The sequence below is a fragment of the Ptychodera flava genome, chromosome 14 (genome assembly GCF_041260155.1).
Source record: "Ptychodera flava strain L36383 chromosome 14, AS_Pfla_20210202, whole genome shotgun sequence".
Classification (NCBI taxonomy): Eukaryota; Metazoa; Hemichordata; class Enteropneusta; family Ptychoderidae; genus Ptychodera; species Ptychodera flava.
The window spans coordinates 29,887,017-29,905,337 of NC_091941.1; the positions used below are offsets into that span (position 1 = coordinate 29,887,017).

Consider the following 18,321-nt stretch of genomic DNA (forward strand, 5'->3'; position numbering starts at 1 on the left):
ACGCCAGGTCAAGGTCAACATTAAGGCCGCAATTTTCAATCCGAGGTTCTCGCATTAGTGGAGTTCTCCTCCCAGTCAAACACTTGGCCAGTATGATGTTTTATTTCTATACTATTAATTACACAAACTGATCTCAACAAATCCTGCAAACAGAGTTTATACAAGATTAGCATTTGATTGACAGTCCGTTCAAATCGCCAATGGTCATTGATTCCCAACACCAAGGCTCGAATTTCATAAAAATCATCTTCCAGTCGCGTTAGAATTTGAATATAACCAAAGAGTTCGATCGGCACGGCAGCAGCTTCGCACTGACTGCTTGGCAGTTTTCTGCCCTGTTGCGGCCGGAAAAAAAGTAAAAAGTGGCCAGTTTCTGTAGCGTGTGCCTGCGTGTTGCCTATTTGGTGTCCACTTACACAGTGAACGCAACCACGGCTTCGCGCCCTTTTAAAAGGAGGCTCCTCCTTTACAAATGAAACATTGACAAACGAATTAACTTCCTGTTCTACACCAAATTTCGATATTCGATTTATTCCTAGCATATTGCAAAGCGATGGTCTTTCATCTTCTCACTTGTTTCGTGCGAACATTGCACATGTGCTGGATTTCGAGCTAATACGCGTTTCGTTCTCTAATATCATCATCATATATAAGCTGGCCGCGTAATGCACGGCGTTACATGTAAAATCCGATGTTGGAAAAGCCAACTCTACAAACGACAATCACAGAAATAAATATGACGATATTTCAGAATTCCTTCTTCGATTTCGACATTCAAATTCGGTTGGCCTAATAATGCCACGGATTGTGTGTAGTGATCATTGTTTATTGTTTACAAATGAATTCTAATCCGGACTTGAATACAATTTTTCAACAATAACAATGGAGATTATACTCATATAGGTTATGTTGATATGCTAAATACTTGGCATTAAATGGCAGTTTAGGGATTCAATGCAGAAAGTGAAGTGGAAACCACAAAACAAAATTTCTGAAAAAAACAGCCAAAAGATTCTGCTTAGGGAGCTTTAAACAAGTAATGTTATATAGCAAGTAATTTACACTGCCTGCATTCTTCTAATTTCTGCTAAATCGTGAGTGGTCAACAATTGAACGTAAACTCTAATGATGAATGCAGCAAAATTCATGAAAAATAATAATGCCTAGAGTTCGAAAATAAACTTAACAGCACATTCAATTTGCATCTCTTTTCCAAAAACCAAATAATACGAAATAGTTCAGCTCAATATCTTTTTTATTTGTTTATAAAATGTAATGAAGAGGATGTTTACACGCCATGCCTAGTCGAATATCGTATTTCTTGTGTTTTTGGTCTCAGTATAGGCCACAAAAGTTAAAATAGACTATGTTTATACCCTATTACAGCACAAAGCGCCTATGCACAATACACTTAATGCTGGACATGTGTTCATACTATAGGGTCAGAATGTGAATGTTTTGTTTATACACAGAAGAAAACTACTAAAAGCAGTCGGAGTTACTGGGCCTTTAATTCAATTGTATTACATATAAGCCTAAGGTATGTATTAAGTGTATAAGTCATCGTTTCAAAGTACATGTAATGACTTTTGAATTTTGCACTGCAAAATGCAAAATGCAAAATTCAAAATGCAAAATGCAAAATTCAAAATGCAAAATGCAAAATTCAAAATGCAAAATGCAAAATGCAAAATTCAAAATGCAAAATGCAAAATGCAAAATTCAAAATGCAAAATGCAAAATGCAAAATGCAAAATTCAAAATGCAAAATGCAAAATGCAAAATGCAAAATTCAAAATGCAAAATGCAAAATGCAAAATTCAAAATGCAAAATGCAAAATGCAAAATTCAAAATGCAAAATGCAAAATGCAAAATGCAAAATGCGAAATGCAAAATGCAAAATGCAAAATGCAAAATTCAATACTTGGAAACGAGGCTTTACATAATTTATATACATTTCTTAGGCTGATAGGTAATACTATTGAATTAAAGGCACAGTAACGCCAACTGTTTCAGTCCTTGTGTTCTGAGTATCAACACAACATTCCCATTCTGACCCTACAGTATGAACATCATGCCCAGCATTAAGAATTTCAACATAGCCTGTTTATGACTAATGGCCATTGCTATGCTGAAAAAATTAATTAAAGTGAGGACTAGAATTTATGCCCAACAATAATATTGCTGATAGTACACATGGCAGCTGTGTTGAGAAGCCAATTTCATTTCGATTTCAGGCCAACCGAATTTTAATGTCGAAATCGAAGAAGCAATAATATCGTCATATTTCTTTCTGTGATTGTCGTTTTAGAGTTGGCATATAAACATCGCATTTTACATGTAACGCCGTGCATTACGCTGCCAGCTTATATTTGATGATGATATTGGAGAACTAAACGCATATTGGTTTGAAATCCAGCACCTATGCATTGTTCGCATGAAATAAGTGAGAAGATACAAAGACCATCGCTTTACAATATGCTTGGACTAAATCGAATATCGACATTTGGTGTAGATTCACGGGGAGTTTCATTCGTCAATTTTTCATTTCTAATGCTTACGTCACAAATCGGACGGTTATGCTAAAAATAATAAGCTGTACATTAAATAAACTTTTCAGTCAGGCGTATTTAATTACAAACGAGTTACTCTGCTTTGTTTCCGAAATAGAGACGATACATGGTCACCATGCCCCATCCCGTCCCGATAGAGCTGCTATGGAGTTGCGTGTGACAGAATGGACAATGTTTCAGGGTACCTACTTTTCGGCTAGATGCCTTCCTTATTCAGAATAAAATAATTAATTGATTGGGGTTGATAAACACGTAATTGATTTGCAGTTCTCCAAGGCTTAATGTCTTTTCTTCTTTCTTTTTCACTTTTCCCGGGATCAAGAAGTGCCTTTATGTAACTATAATCGACTGACAGCTGTTCCAGATCATAGCTGTTCTTGTGCCACACTTTCAGAAGTATCACCACGGCAGGAAGAAGTGCCTTTTTTAGGCGTCAGCTATTAAAGAAACCGTCAACAGTATAGGCGCGGGCGGATGTTTTATCTAAAATGTATTATAGTCTGAGTGAGACGGGATCATCGCTAAAAATATAAACATGGTCGGGTCAAAACCAATATCGAAAATCGCGTATCCGAAATAAGGGGCTGTGTATCAAATAGCAATATTCGATTTTGTTGCTCGCATAAGACAGAACACGTCGCACAAGAGCAACTACTTCATGCGCAATATTGGTAGTCAACACTAGTAAACATCAATTTAAAGCCGATTCCTCACAAATGTTTTTCTCTTTTAAAACTAGAAAAATGCCTGGCCGTATCGCGCACCTAAAGCAGTTTAATTTTCGAATTCATTCACAACTTTGCACCGATTTATGTAAAATTGCTTAAAAACGTCATTTCCTTAGGTCTGAAATCCGTTACAAAATAATTTATCGGGTCTTTCTGTGATTTCCACATTGAAATATGGTTGGCATAAAAATGCCATGGATTAATTATGTGGTCGCCAGATTAATACCTTTCACGAGTCACGGCTAAGATCACAAACAAATTCAGAAAGCAATCTTTGATGAAGAACTCAAAATTGTTATGAAAATCTAGCCATCATAAATATTCGACCAAGATGGCGCCTGTCAAGCCTCGTTTTCAAGTATTGAATTTTGCATTTTGCATTTTGAATTTTGCATTTTGCATTTTGCATTTTGCATTTTGAATTTTGCATTTTGAATTTTGCATTTTGCATTTTGCATTTTGAATTTTGCATTTTGCATTTTGCATTGGAAGAACTTTCTCGGCCATCGTAGATTTCACAATCTGTCTTTCTGTTTATTTCTGCCTGTGTCCTCCGTACCATTTCGCTTTCTCTGTCTCCTCTCTCAGTTTGGCAATAATATCTCAGTCTGTCTTTGTTTCTGTCTGTTTATATTTCAGTCTGTCTGTTTCTCAGTCTCTCTTTCTATATCTCAGTCTGTCTTTGTTTCTGTCTGTGTGTCCGTTAATATCTCAGTCTATGTTTTTCTTTCTCTGTCGGTCTGTTTATATCTCAGTCTCTCTGTTTCCCTCGCTGTCTGTCTGTCTGTTTATATCTCAGATGTCTGTTTCTCTGTCTCTGTTCATGTCCCAGTCTGTCTGCCTTCTGTCTGTCTTTCTGTCTGTCTTTGTTGCTGTCTGTCTGTTAATATCTCAGTCTGTCTTTGTGTATTTTACTCCCTATCGTCTTCGTTTCTTCGTTTCCCTGCTTCTGTTTTCCGTCTTATTTTTAACGTTTTTATTTTGTCGTGTACTGCCGAATAGCTTTCCGTTTGACTTGACTGAAAGAGTGACATTTCTTGGTTGTACTATCGGTGGTGGTGTGAACTTCGCCGCCATTTTCCTTGGCCAAGCCTCGGTCCAAAGAATTATCAGTACCAAGAATATGAAACAGGCGAAGATGTAAGTTTCATGTTTTCAAATAAATTCCCGAAAGAATATTTTGATAACATAGTGCAATTTACGGCCAAAACTTATCTGGCCAAATTATCAAGAGGTCAAACTTCCGATAACAAGGCGCTTTTATCAAAATATCCTAGGTCTGTACTTTTACTTGTAATGATCAGACTGGACAAGGGTAAATCTTAAATTAGGATAGAGATTGCGGTGTTTCATATTTGTCAATGATTGGCAACGGTAAATTTCGGATCATTTGTAATATACATCGTAATACTCGAAACACATCACCACAACACTTGATCATTGATCATCTCTGTATTTATTAAGTAAATGTTTTGCAAAAACAAGAATCATTTGAACAGCACATGTCCATTTCAGTTGGAAGCTGTAATCTGCAACTGCTGCTTGGTATCTTCTTGTATGATACCCAGTACATATTTATTCTTTTTTATGCGTTTGATTTTGTCATTCATTGTCTAAACAGGGGCGTACGTAGTTGCTAGGATAACAGAAAGATTGATAAAAAATTCAATTGTTCGTGTTATCTCAACCAGGACAGGTATAGCTTGTCAGTTAGACTTACGGGCTCCATGAACTTTGTTGGTGCCATTCAAGCGAGGCACAAATCCAGACATATCGGTTTCTGTGTCGCCCCTAAAATGTCATATTCACTCATTATCTCTCTTTCAGATCTGTTATGTTAAACTTACCATTTCAGTGGATTTTCCTACCGATGACAGCTCTATGTGGTCTTGTTATCTACGCCTATTACAATAGTAAGGCCTTTGTTTCACGTTACGCTTGTATCCTTGTACTGAACAAGACGGGGCAATTATCGTCACAACATATATCTCAGTGCATGTTTTGTAATGCAAAACTCTGTTCAATAGGTGTGGTCAATTCTACGAAGCACATCTTCACAAAGTGTGACGGTATAGAGAAGATTACGTTTTTAACGCAAATGAAAATCAAACTGCTACGAACTCTAAGGCTTGAAACAAAGCGCTGCCTCGAGTTTTATACCGCATTTTAAATACATGTGATCATCGTAGTATTGGTTTCGCTTTGAACCTCTCTAGATTTCTTGACTCGAGCTGAAGCAGCCGTCAATGCTACGCTGCCGCCAGGTTGGTAATAGTTATCAACATCTTTTGCACATGTAGTATATTCCGGCCATTAGCAAAAAATCAATGAAAATGAAGTTCTATAAAATTGATTTCGGCAACCATGAATCCTCTGCAATGCACAATATTACAAAGACTAAATGACCTATACTGGCAGTTTGCGAAGTTCATGCGATGAATCAAACATGCATGGTAAGGATTCATGGTGTCCCTGAATAATAAACGTATCAAACGTATCCACAAAAGTGTGAATAACTTTATACATGAAACAATCTATCAATCATTATATGGTCCATTACTGAAACATCACGTGACTAGAAAGCCATATTTTGGTCCCTCTGTAGTCCTGACCTTTCCATTGAATGACCACGGTGGAGTAGAGCCTCGTTATGAACCCAATTACGAATCGTCTGATCAGGTAAGATTTCAACTTCATTAGTACGACAAGCTACTCAATGTAATCAACATTTCGAAAGAATAGTTTCACTGACTACAAAATGGAGTATGTGTCTCTAAAGAGAATCAGAATAGTCAGATACTCGTAATAAAATGTCGCAGGAGGGGGCAGGGAAAAATCGATTCTAAGTGACTCTTGACTGTTGTCATTGGATATAGAGACAATCAACAAACAATCAACTGGGACTTTTTGGAGAGAGAGAGAGAGAGAGAGAGAGAGAGAGAGAGAGAGAGAGAGAGAGAGAGAGGTAATTGTTCGGAAAAATTGGGATTGTCGACTTGCATATCCGTCGACACTACTCACTGAGTACCTGAAGGTTGTTATCTGCATAAAGAGGAAAGTATAGTATTTGTTTATAAATTTTTTTAATTATTTTCATAGTAATTATATCTTTTAGTAATAACAATCGATTTACAGGGAGGATCAGTGTAAATGAAAAATATATGAAAAGAATTCCAAAAAACAGGACAACAGAGACAACATAATAGTGTATGACTTTCAAAATCAAACGAGATGATACTTGCTAGGCCAAAATGGGATATAATGATAGGAAACGTTTTACCTTACAGATATTGATTTATTTTGTCAGCGATCAGTTTGGTCACATCAGAGGGTTCATGGGGCTGTTTATGTCTTGCATTTTTGCCGGAACATTAAGGTTAGTACAACACATTACAAAAAAAATAGCATTCGGATTTCTCTCTGTCGTGTTTGGCCTATGGTTATTGTAAGTGCACGAAAGGCCTTCTTTTGGAAATTCCCTTATTACAAACACAACTAGTGTCCAAGAAGATCAGTTTTTGACCTTTAAAATGCATCGCTTGCTTATATTAGGGTAACTCGATGCTTTGTCAATAACTGACCACGAGACGTCAAAGACGTCTTTGACCACGTCTCGTGGTGAGTTATTGACAAAGCATAGAGTTACTCTAACATAAGCAAGCGATGCAATCTTTGTATATCAGAAAAGCTGCATATTATAAATGCTGACAAATCTACGCTGTTAAACAAAGGCTCTGCGTTGGTTTCAAAATGTCACCAATAAAACAAATATTATTTATTAAATTTTAACACCCCCTTCAAATAGAATGTACATCCCAAACATTATGAGCGTGCAGAGCTCAGAATCCTTTCACTTCTGTCTAAAGATTGCATATGCATGGAACTTACATGTGAGTAACAGATAGAAGTGATTTGTATTATGATCCTTGTATCTTGAAGCTTTACAAAAGGAGCATTTGAGTTTATCGTGATCTTGCTCGAACTTTCCCTATTGTCGGCATATTTCATTGCCTTCTTTTCAATTCAGCACTGTGTCGTCTAGCTTGAACGCCCTCATCGCCGTTACTTTGGAAGACTTCGTGAAACCATGGAGACGATGGCGCTCAAAGCGCACCAAGAAACCAGTCTACGTTAATGACAGAGTCGACACCATAGCTGGAAAACTAATGAGTAAGCCTGTTCTTCTTATATAAAAACCATTAATATTTAACATTAGTTTGTGACTATAGTGAAACTTGCTGAGTGGCGTTCACAAGGGGATAATTTGCTGCAGTAATAATAATCATAATTTTAATCTTTATTTCTTATATAGCGCATTACATATTTAAATATCTCAATGCGCTTTACATTAGTCATTGGTTCATTTTATTCAATAATAAAATGTTCAAATGTTCAACAAACGTAACGACTTTTAAAAATCACGGAATGGTTACAAATAGATCAAAATATAAACTCAGGTGTAAAATGACTTAAAAAGGTACGTGTTGACCCTACTTTAAAACTATGAAATGACTAAAGTGCATGAAGGTATGATGGTCAAGAATTCCACAAACGAGGCGCACAAATTGAAAACGCTCTATCTTCATAGTAAGCTGTGTGACTAATATAACTGGTTGATGTAAGTTAATTTCCCCATTAGAGTGTGAACGTAAGGTGTGACTGGTACAACGTGTAATCAAGAGGTCATCAAGATAAGATGGTACATGGCTACAGAGAACTTTGAAAGTAATACAAAGAATTTTGAATTGGATACGTTGTTGAACAGGCAGCCAATGGAGGTCACAAAGAATGGGAGTTATGTGATCACTTTTCTTCTTCATGGTAACAAGTCGAGCTGCCAGAGAAAGATAGACTTTTTCAAGCACATTTTGTTGGATTTCAACCAGTGAAGCTTTATAGCTTCAGACTGTTGGCCGTGATTGAGTAAAGCACAGGTTTTCCCAAATTGCACTTACGCGCGTGGTCAGTGTCGTAATGTGAATGTAATTTTACACCGCAGACACTAGTCTCAACATCAGGGTTGATTACATATCCATCTCCCTGAATGGGAGTTGGGGTAGAAGTATCTTGGTCAGCATAGGTTTCTTCTTGTTATCATTTTATTTCAACTTTCCCTTGCTTGCTTTGTTGCATTTGGGCAATCAGTCGCATCGATAGACGCAACACAGTCACAAAACTTCGCGTAAGATTGTCAAAGGACAAATACATGACACAGTGAAGGAAAAAAAAAGAAGAAATCTTTGCCGAACCAGCCAAAGCTGGCCGTATAAATCTTTATTAGCAATACCTATCATAGTCAAACGTATTAAAATGAAATATTCAATAGAAAGAAGGAACCTGTGCTGAGCCCAAGACACCTCTATCCCCATCCCTACCCGGGGGACGAACATGTAAACAGCCCCTGTGATCTCAATGACCAGTGTGGGTATATCAATTATGTATTGGTGATATACATCTCGGTGCAATTACTACTCACCCGGCTTATACGAGTACAACAATCCCGCATAGAGTTTTGTTCCTTCACGTACATTAATTAGTCTGTCGGACCAGCAGAACTGTAAATTCTGGTCCGAAACAAGACACTCGATGGTTATGAAGTTACGATCATTTTATTTTTGTTAATACTAATTCAACATCATTATAACCAACATCAATGCACATACCTATCAATTTTGGTAATTAAAGTATGCTTTCCATGTAATGAAAAAGTGAACACAAACGTACGTTTGATGTCGCTTTCCCCATCCTTGTTTTCCTATTAGTCTTCTCAAATTTCTGACTTTCCCTTCAAAATATTTGATTGTAGCTGTCGCTTACGGTATGTTGGCGATTGCTCTGTCGTACCTGGCCTCGTACATGGAATCTTTGATAACGATGGGAAATACCATTTTTGGAACATCCGGAGGTCCTATCCTTGGAACCTTTCTCTTAGGGTTCTTCTGGAAAAGAACAACGGGATTGTAAGTACATAGAAATCTCGTCGGAGAGAGTTTTTAAAAATATGTTGGCGTCCTCATTCGATTAACAGCGTCCCCGTTACCATAGCTTCACGCGAATTGCAGTGTTCTTACGTTGTTCATTGTTTGTACCTATGTTATAATGCTCTATATCCGATCACAAAACTATCAGAAACAATAGCAACGAATCCTATACCTTGGACTATCAATACCATGCAATTCTCTGTTCCAAAGGCAGCACAAGGAATCGTGGTATTTCATGTACCCGTTAATTTTATGCAATTTATTTGCCTTATCCAAAAATTTGCGAGATGAACCCGGGTTGTCACTCGTTCGTGTTGAAGACATCAACATAAATTTGTTCAATAAGTAAACTTATCATGTTGAAGACATCAACACAAATTTCCTTGTTAAACAAAAAGAAGGAGCAAAAGTTTCGAGACGACCACCGTGAAAGTGTTACTTGTATTGCCAATACATACTTTGAGTATTTGTGTACAGGTCATGTGCCGCAAACCATAGTGTTGATTCATTCCATACTATACTGTACTTTCCGACTGAGCTGTCAAATGTAACATTGACTGAAATTCACACACAGCATCAAAGAGTTTAAGTAGATGCTTTCCTGTGACTTCTTGATCAAATAATAACACTTCATTATTTGACGAGCCATGATTCACATAGCAATTTCCCCATAAACTCCAACAGAGCTGCAGTGTTGGGCGCCCTCATAGGATTTGCAATGGGCTGCTGGGTAGCGGTGGGTGCAGTGCTATACAGTGATAGACTTGACGAAGTACTTGCGATATATTCGGTAAGCAGATTTAGCTTCTACCAAAATTTGGTCTCGGCATTCGGGGAATGTCAGTACCGTGAAAATTATCTCAGCGCATCTGTACTTGCCGACAATGGCGGTACATACGGAATCGGAACACAATCCCGATTTAATGTTTTAGTCTGTTGCAGAAACCCTCGTAACAGAAGCTGATTCTAAATATAACCACAGACAAATAGAAAAACAGACTAGCAACGCGGCATGCCTTTTGTTCCATGGTCGTCTCGGTAGACTATGGCCTTTCATATTAAAATGAGCTTCAAAGGTGTTAAACTATTTGGAGACTTTGTTTGTGGTTGATAATTGCACGAGATTATGCGAAAAATACGACGAGATGGCATCGTGCTGCCAGTCGCGTAGCAACCATTGTTACTTTGTGAGCTCTCAGGGCAGAAACACTGCTTCACGCCAATCAAAACATAACACGCCAGCAGTTTCATAAACATGTCCTTCCTTGACGAACGTGTAAAAGACGATATGACTGACCGTAAACCATTTAGTAAAACCAGACAGTATCGATAAAAGACTCTCAAATTTGGTTCAAACACACTCATTATATATTCAAAAAAAATATGTGAGGAATTTTTAAAAATGGTAAAACTCACTTTCCTGAAGCTCAAAATACTCCCGTTTTCGCCAGCACGCCAATTCCGCTCAGCACCACACGACAACAACAACACAAACTTTGCCGAACATTCTTTCGCTTAACAATTGGCGAAATCCGAAAATTACCGAAGGATGTATGGTCGGCACTCTTCGGAAAAGAGAGGCGAGAGCTACCTGAGGCGAGGCGAACATGGATGGGTTACGTAACCGCTTCACGCCTTGTACAATACCCGTTCAGCCCGTTGCTAGTCTGTTTCTCTATTTGTCTGTGATATAACCTAGACCACCGATTTTCAATAAACGGTATTGCTGATATTAATCGATAATTACATGTATTACTTGACAGTTGTTTCTAAATTTTTAAGATCTGTGACTCGTAGTCAGTAAAGTCTTGTATATGTGGGAGTTCAGAAAGGTCTTCGTTGATGTTTTTCTGTATTCTTCATTCAAGTCCTGGTTGTTCATCACCGAGGTATCATTTTATACCATCAACGGTTTTCTTTGTTGAGTGATGTTTCCGGTTAATTGCCTCAGATAACCATAATACTCGTCTATGTGTCAACGATTTAAATGTTCATAGGTGTTGCTACTTTTCAGATCACCATCATTAACTAGCGAATAACATTTATTTAACCTTTCTTACCGACAGATGTCGTTTCTCTGGTACGGGACTTTCAGCTGTGTTGTTACTGTGGTAGTGGCTGTCTTGTTCAGTGAAATCCATCGATGTGTTTCTAAGTCAGAGCGGGAAAAATCAAAAGAGGTCGATGCAGCTCTTCTCGCAGGATGTCTGAGGTAATAGAGGTGTATATAATAAAAGCATGATTTGCTCCTCCTAAGCTCGAGGCATTCGCGCCAAACAAAATGTGAGAAGTAATTCACCAACAAGTAATTTAAAGCGTCTTTGTATGTGTAAACAACGACACGCCTCGGGGGCAGATATTCTGTCCTCATTTCTTTTCAAATACTGTTCTGCTCTCGGAGACCGTAAATCTTTCGCAGTATAAGTTTTGTGAAAATAGAAAATGTTAATGTTCCCCTTTAGGGTTAACACAGGGACGACCGCTATTTTGTTTAGGGTTAACACAAGGACGACTGCCATTTTGAATTTCAAATATCGATAAACGTTGGGTAATTTTTTCCCTAGTACTAAAATTTGCAGGATGACCTCCTATTGTTATTCTTGATTTGGTAAGAGAGTAGTAAAGTCTCCATCAGGAAAGTGTGAGAAAAACTTTGTTTTCCGTTTCGAGGCGCATACTACCTTAATAACAATAGTGTACCATGTATCCGGCAGGAGTGGTCTAGTATGAGCAGCTGCAGATTCAGTCTGCCATCATCTTCAGTAAACTCTATGTCCTTTCAAACGAATTCTTTACAGGCCGAAAGATTGGAAGTCAAAATACGTGACCGATAGCAAGGACGACGAAAGGAAGGATAGCGACGATGCAGACGACAATGAAAAGCGCCACGATAAAGGGTACCTGAGCGTGTCTGAAAAATTTGCCTGTGACGATGACGATGGCGGCACGGACATCGCTGGTGTTGAAAATACGGACACATGCATGAACAACAGGCATCTTAATAACATACGGATAGATGCCACGAATGGAGACATTATAATCCACCACAAGGAAATAGAAGAACAAATCCTAAACGAGACTACGCAAACCTCCCACTTTTGAGTTTAGAATTCACTCTTTCCCTAGGGTTTGCACATATGGAGAAATCCCTGTAGGGAAGGCGATTGTGTGGCATGGCACTTTTGTGTTGTTTCTGTGATAATATGAAATTTGCTGGCTTCTATGAAAGAATAGCAAAATTAATAAAAATAATTAGCTCGAGAGCAAGATATAATTTTTGAACAACTTCTTACACGCCCCAATTTCTGATTGGTAATACCTAACATTCATTGGCCACACGGTTTATCATTTTTCTCCGACATTGAAATGTATGATGACTCTGCCATTGAATGTAAATATCCACCTACTCACTACATCCCCATTTGCCATTTCTCTAACAACTTCTCCTGTGGCTTGACACAGCATCGTCATGAAAGGTGTGATATTACAAGTGAGAAAAAGCAGAGTTTGTATCTATCAACTTTGGCAAAAGATATCCAACTTTAACTCGCAATAGAACAATGCATTTTTACGACTATTGTATGCTTTAACTGATGCAATAACTCATTACCTGTGTAATTGGTCAGATGACCTGAATTTCTCATATTTAATTAACAAGAAATCAGTATTTAAACTAAGAAGACAGCTCTACGAATTATACTCTCTTCGTTTTTAAATGCCTTGAACAAGATCACACCATGGAAGATCCCGTTTTCGATTGTCCTCATATACGTTTTTACCAATTACTATTAAACTAAATGTGTGACGCTATCTCCCCGCACGATCTTGAACCAATCTTCACACATCGGAGGGATGCTCCGAGATAAGATGTTTACAAGAGAGGGCGTCACAATGACAGTTAACAGCCTAAAGGACCGAAAAAAATTACATGGGGAAGGCCGGTGGTTTTTGGGTGGGTCGCAATTTTTCGTGCAAGGATTTTTGAAGGTTCATGGAATTCAAGCATGCCTACGGGGAGGGACACCATATTTTGCGCAACTATTACCAGACAAGATGTGGCAGATATAGTGCTTCGTCCAAAAATATCAGATCATATTATGTGGGAGTCTATTCGGCAAACCCCTAACAATTTCCCCACAAAACAAGCTATATCATTACATATGTTTGACAGTTTATGTGAATGTACTTTGCTTAAAGTGGGAAGTAAAAAGTGTATGTGTGTACAAGACATTTGAATTTTGGATTTCATCGAAAATGTTCACTGTACATGGCAGTCTAGGAGAAAACTATGAGTATTTTTTCCAATATAAAACTAGCAAACTCTGTGCATTTATAGACGTTCCCTTATTTCTGTCTTCAAGAACGCATGTACACACACACACACACACACACACACACACACACACACACACACACACACACACACACACACATATATATATATATATATATATATATATATATATATATATATATATATAAGCTTATATAGGTTAGGTAGGTAAATAGTGTTTATTCAAAGCTGAAAATAGGCAGACAGGAAGGTATTGTAAGTAGCTGCATTAATACAATGAAAACGGAGACTTATAAATCATAAATGACGTCAGTGCGCACTTTACATTCCATCTTATCAAATTATTCATCAAGATATCATTTATCGTTTCTAACCTTCGATCAGTCGGTACCCATGTCGCCTTATCACGCAAGCAAGGGGCCATTCAGTTGCCTCTTATTTATATTTGTTATTCAGTTGACCAAGTTAAGTCGGTTTAGGCGAGCAACAACTGACGGGCGACATTTTGACCTCCCTATACGAAACCTACAAGAATCTGTCAAGGGACCTGATGGTGAACACTGCCAACAATGTCATCGTCCGACTACTCACTGTGGCCGCTAGATATCGTTATATTTGTTGCGATTTTACTCTTTGTTGCCGCTCAGGGGATCTATCATGGCTGGAAGAAGCAAAAGTCCACAGAAGAGTAAGTACCAGAAAACGAAAATTTGTCCTCGAGGTTAACTTGGATTCCTTGACATACTAATTCCATACCCACAAAATAAAGTTGTTTTTTGTGGGGCTGAGCCCAATTGTATGTTCTGAGCCAGACCTGTTGCACACTGTAAAGTTAAGTGTTAAAGGATAGAACACCAATTAAACGCCTTTTTGTAACACTTTTTGAACGCGTCTAGACGTTCAGAAATTTAACACTATGTGTTCAACCAACGTTCAATTTTTTGAACACATGTGTGCAGATTTTGAACACTATGTGTTCATCAGACATTATATTGAACACATGGTGTTCCATATCTGAACACACGTTGCACATGAAATGTGTTATTGAACACATGGTGTTCCATATCTGAACACACGTTGCACATGAAATGTGTTCAAAATTTGAACGCATTTACGCGTTCAAAGGGCTGTAACACTTTTTGAACGCATGGACGCCGTTCAACGATAAGTGTGTTAAAGGATTGAACACATGATATGCACTTGTTGAACACATTAACTTTTGGCGTTCAGGGGGTGTTCAAGCCTGGAAATAACATAACGGACCACTGATATTCAGTAAAATTATTTTATTCTAAAAATACACAAAAATTAGTTGACTAAAATACAATTATTTAGTGTAAAATGGGAAAATAAACATGGCCACTTTGTAAAGTTTGTCAGAGGAAAACACTGCAAAAAATACACAATTGAAGATTTCACCATGATTTGGACATATCAAATGGAGATCATCCAAAAAAACCATGTGTGCAAATATCAAAGCTACCAGACGGGTAATTTTTAAGATACAAATGTTTTGTCCAAAAATGGTAAAAATTGACCCCAAAATAAAAAACTTGCAGATTGAATATATTACATTCTGATAATTCCCTATGTCTTAAAAATGTCTGAAATGTCTTTTATGTCTCAAAAATATAAATTTGCATAATTCTTCATAATTTGAACGATCTGAAAAAGCTATCCGCAGAGACTTATGTCAAAAATATCAAAGCTGTTCATTAAGTAGTTTTGAAGAAGATTTGTAAAGATTTTTTGACCAAAAACGAAAAACAATTGCCATGAAAAATAAAGATTTGAATATTTCATCACAACTAGCTCAAATTTTACAAAGTCATTCTTAGGGACATGTTTACCAAATATTGAAGACGTCGAACCACCAGTAAGAGAGAAGAAGGTTTTGCCAAAAAATAGCAAATTCGCCTCAAAAATACAAATTTGCGTATTTCACCATAACTTGAACATATATGATTAGGGTAATCTCTTGGAACCTGTACTCCAAATATTAAAGGAATCATACTGGCCGTTTTGAAGAAAAAGCTTGGGGTCTGAAAATTTGAGGACGATGACTCACATTCACCTATTAGATAAGCTCTGCGTCGCTGAAAGCAAAGCTAAAAAACAGTAACAAATCGAGAACAAAAGACGTGTTGATCTACAATACAAAATAATCTAAGATTTGGTAGCAGGCTATGATCAACTAAATGTTACTGGAGCATAAGCCTTCAAAGACGTGACATCTCCTTCATCAGATGCAAGGGTGCAATGAAGAATTGAAGCAGGAAAAAGCGACAAAAAATTCAGAGTGAAAATTTCAGAAAAGTCAGAAATTCATAGTGTATATTTTTCACTCTGAATTTTCAGTCGCTTTCTGCTTTAATTCTTCATTCAACCATTGCATCCGATAAGGGAGACTACACGTATTCTCCAGTAAATTTAGTTGATCATAGCGTTTTACCAAAGCTTAGATAAATTCAGAACAAAGATACAGAAACTTATCAAATTTCAGTTACTGACCCTCGGAAGTTTAAATCTACATCTAGAGATGAACTGAGGTTTTCAAGCTTGTTTCCAGACAGCTACCTCTACACTCATCTTCTTCAATTTCTATACCTTCAGCTTCTGTAATAACTCTTCGATTACCAGGTAAATCCAACTTTTCACATCCTGAAAATAATGCAACAATAGGTAATATGGCGACAAAAGACTTTAAATGAAAGACAAGGTGGCCTTATTAGGTTAAGGAAAAGGGGTGACTTTGGCATATAGTGCCTCTTTTCGATACTGTTACAAAATATTGGCTTCTTCTTGTCATCAACTGATGAAAAGTAAAAGAAAGGCCAACTCTCATATGCTGAAACAATAGAGTGTACACTCTGCGATGTTTAACTAATGTTTTATATGCGATTGTGATTACTAAAAGACATGTGTTAGCTGTGATTACGCAGCGGTAATGTGGCATATCGATCGTGCTCGAGTCAAGGGTCATCGCCACAGTTTTGCGGTGATGACCCTTGACCCGACTGCGATCGATACGCCATGGCCCAAAACACCGCTGCGTATTTAAAGCTAGTGTATGGTATACAAGCCGCTGAAAGAAAACAAGGTTTCTTCACGTATTTTAGCTATTCCAAAGTACTACACAGATTATTTCAAAGGATAATAATACAGATGCTTCAAAATTCAACACCTTTTACTATTTTGGAGAGAAAACTTACCCTTTCTGGTCTTGCTTCCGCACGATCACGACTTCAGCGTGCGTTTACAAGAAAAATGTCGCAACTTCCGTTTTGATGCATGACGGGATAAGAAGAGGCACCAAACTTGAACACCAAGTGTTAAGAAGTAGAACGCCTCTTGCACGCCGATGTTAAAATTAAAACGTTCATGGTGGTTATCTGATTTTCTTTTCCAAATTTCAAAATTTCAACCCGTAATAAACGTGTAAAATTATTTTGTATACTTTCCTTTTTAGAAAAAAAATGCTTTCAGTAATATTAGACCGGAGATATTTTTTACTTGGAGGGAAATTCGTTATATCAAAATCCGTGTACGTTTGCCTAACAGCGATGCAGTAGTATATTAATATAGCCATAGTATAGTAAAAACACTAACGATTGTTAATTGTTTTACAGTATTGCAAAATTTCTGTCATGCTGAGTTTTTGAACACTTGAAGGAGATGGTTGTTAACACTACGTGTTCAGGTTTAGAACATCATTGTTAATAATATGAACACTAGTGTTAACAATATGAACACTAGCCGTTCAAATTTGAACACCGACATCTACATTTTGAACGCGTAAAGACGCGTCTGGCGTCCGCTATTTTTACAGTGCAGCTGCTATCGGCTGCAGGCTGTGATCATAGGTGAAAATTTGTAACTGAGAATCATGATGAAACAGATGCAACCAAAACAAGCGGCAATAAAAACAACAAATCGTTTGGTCTTTACGGTAGTCTTGGCCGCAGTTATACTTCCAGCAATCGGGCATCTGAAATTTTGGATACTCTCGTAAATTTGTCGTCTAATAACTCAAAGATTACAATGGTTCCCTTTAAAGGTGGGCTGCAGATTCAGTTGGCGCCGAAGATAGGTATGGTTTCCGAGAAAATCAATGGTTCATCATGGCCATGGATGGGAAGCCATCTGCCAGAAATTGACATCGTATCTCGATCATTGCATACGACCGATTCTTTAAGTTTCAATAGGTCAAAGGATGACGCCACCTTAACCATTGGTGAGATCGAGATGGCTGTCGCTGAATGTTGACAAATTTGGCATTCTGTTCATTAACTCTCGAGATCGTTTTCACTTGTATTAATCAGCTAACTTTATGATATATAGAGAAAAAAAAACTGTCAGTCCATTGAACACAACGTCTCGTTGGCATCTAGTCGTTAATGATATAAGACGTGTTTTGTTTTCTGTTATGTAGTAGGTTTGAGCACTGTCGCAAGGAGCATGTATAGTCTCCCTGATAAAGCGGTTATGTAAAACATCCATGTGGACAGAAGTGGAAAGCAAAGATCAAAAGGCGAGAAAGAGTAAATCATGATGCCTTTTTTTCTTCTTCCAGATACTTGACGGCCAATCGAAGCATGAGCGGACTCCCAGTCGCCATGTCCCTGCTGGTGTCGTTCATGTCGGCCGTATCATTGCTTGGGACACCGGCCGAGATTTACATCCACGGATTGGGATATGCCGCATATATGTTCTGTTTTCTCTGGGTCTATCCGCTGGTAGCGTA

General features: G+C 37.7%; 1 protein-coding gene across 3 annotated transcripts in view; it reads left to right on the plus strand.

Annotated features, from left to right (window-relative positions):
* Window positions 1-18,321, plus strand: part of LOC139150105 (sodium-coupled monocarboxylate transporter 1-like) — a 53,396-nt gene that overhangs the window by 9,573 nt on the left and 25,502 nt on the right. For 2 of the 3 annotated variants that reach the window (XM_070722274.1, XM_070722276.1), the window contains 10 exons: window positions 4,305-4,442; window positions 5,130-5,215; window positions 5,519-5,566; window positions 5,908-5,981; window positions 6,590-6,678; window positions 7,330-7,472; window positions 9,109-9,262; window positions 9,968-10,073; window positions 11,350-11,495; window positions 12,082-13,612. In XM_070722274.1, the coding sequence (XP_070578375.1) occupies window positions 4,305-4,442; window positions 5,130-5,215; window positions 5,519-5,566; window positions 5,908-5,981; window positions 6,590-6,678; window positions 7,330-7,472; window positions 9,109-9,262; window positions 9,968-10,073; window positions 11,350-11,495; window positions 12,082-12,385 (1,288 nt within the window). In that variant the 3' untranslated portion in view covers window positions 12,386-13,612. Of the gene's footprint in view, window positions 1-4,304; window positions 4,443-5,129; window positions 5,216-5,518; window positions 5,567-5,907; window positions 5,982-6,589; window positions 6,679-7,329; window positions 7,473-9,108; window positions 9,263-9,967; window positions 10,074-11,349; window positions 11,496-12,081; window positions 13,613-18,321 lie in introns of those variants that run through there. The other variant, XM_070722275.1, reaches the window with a different exon arrangement.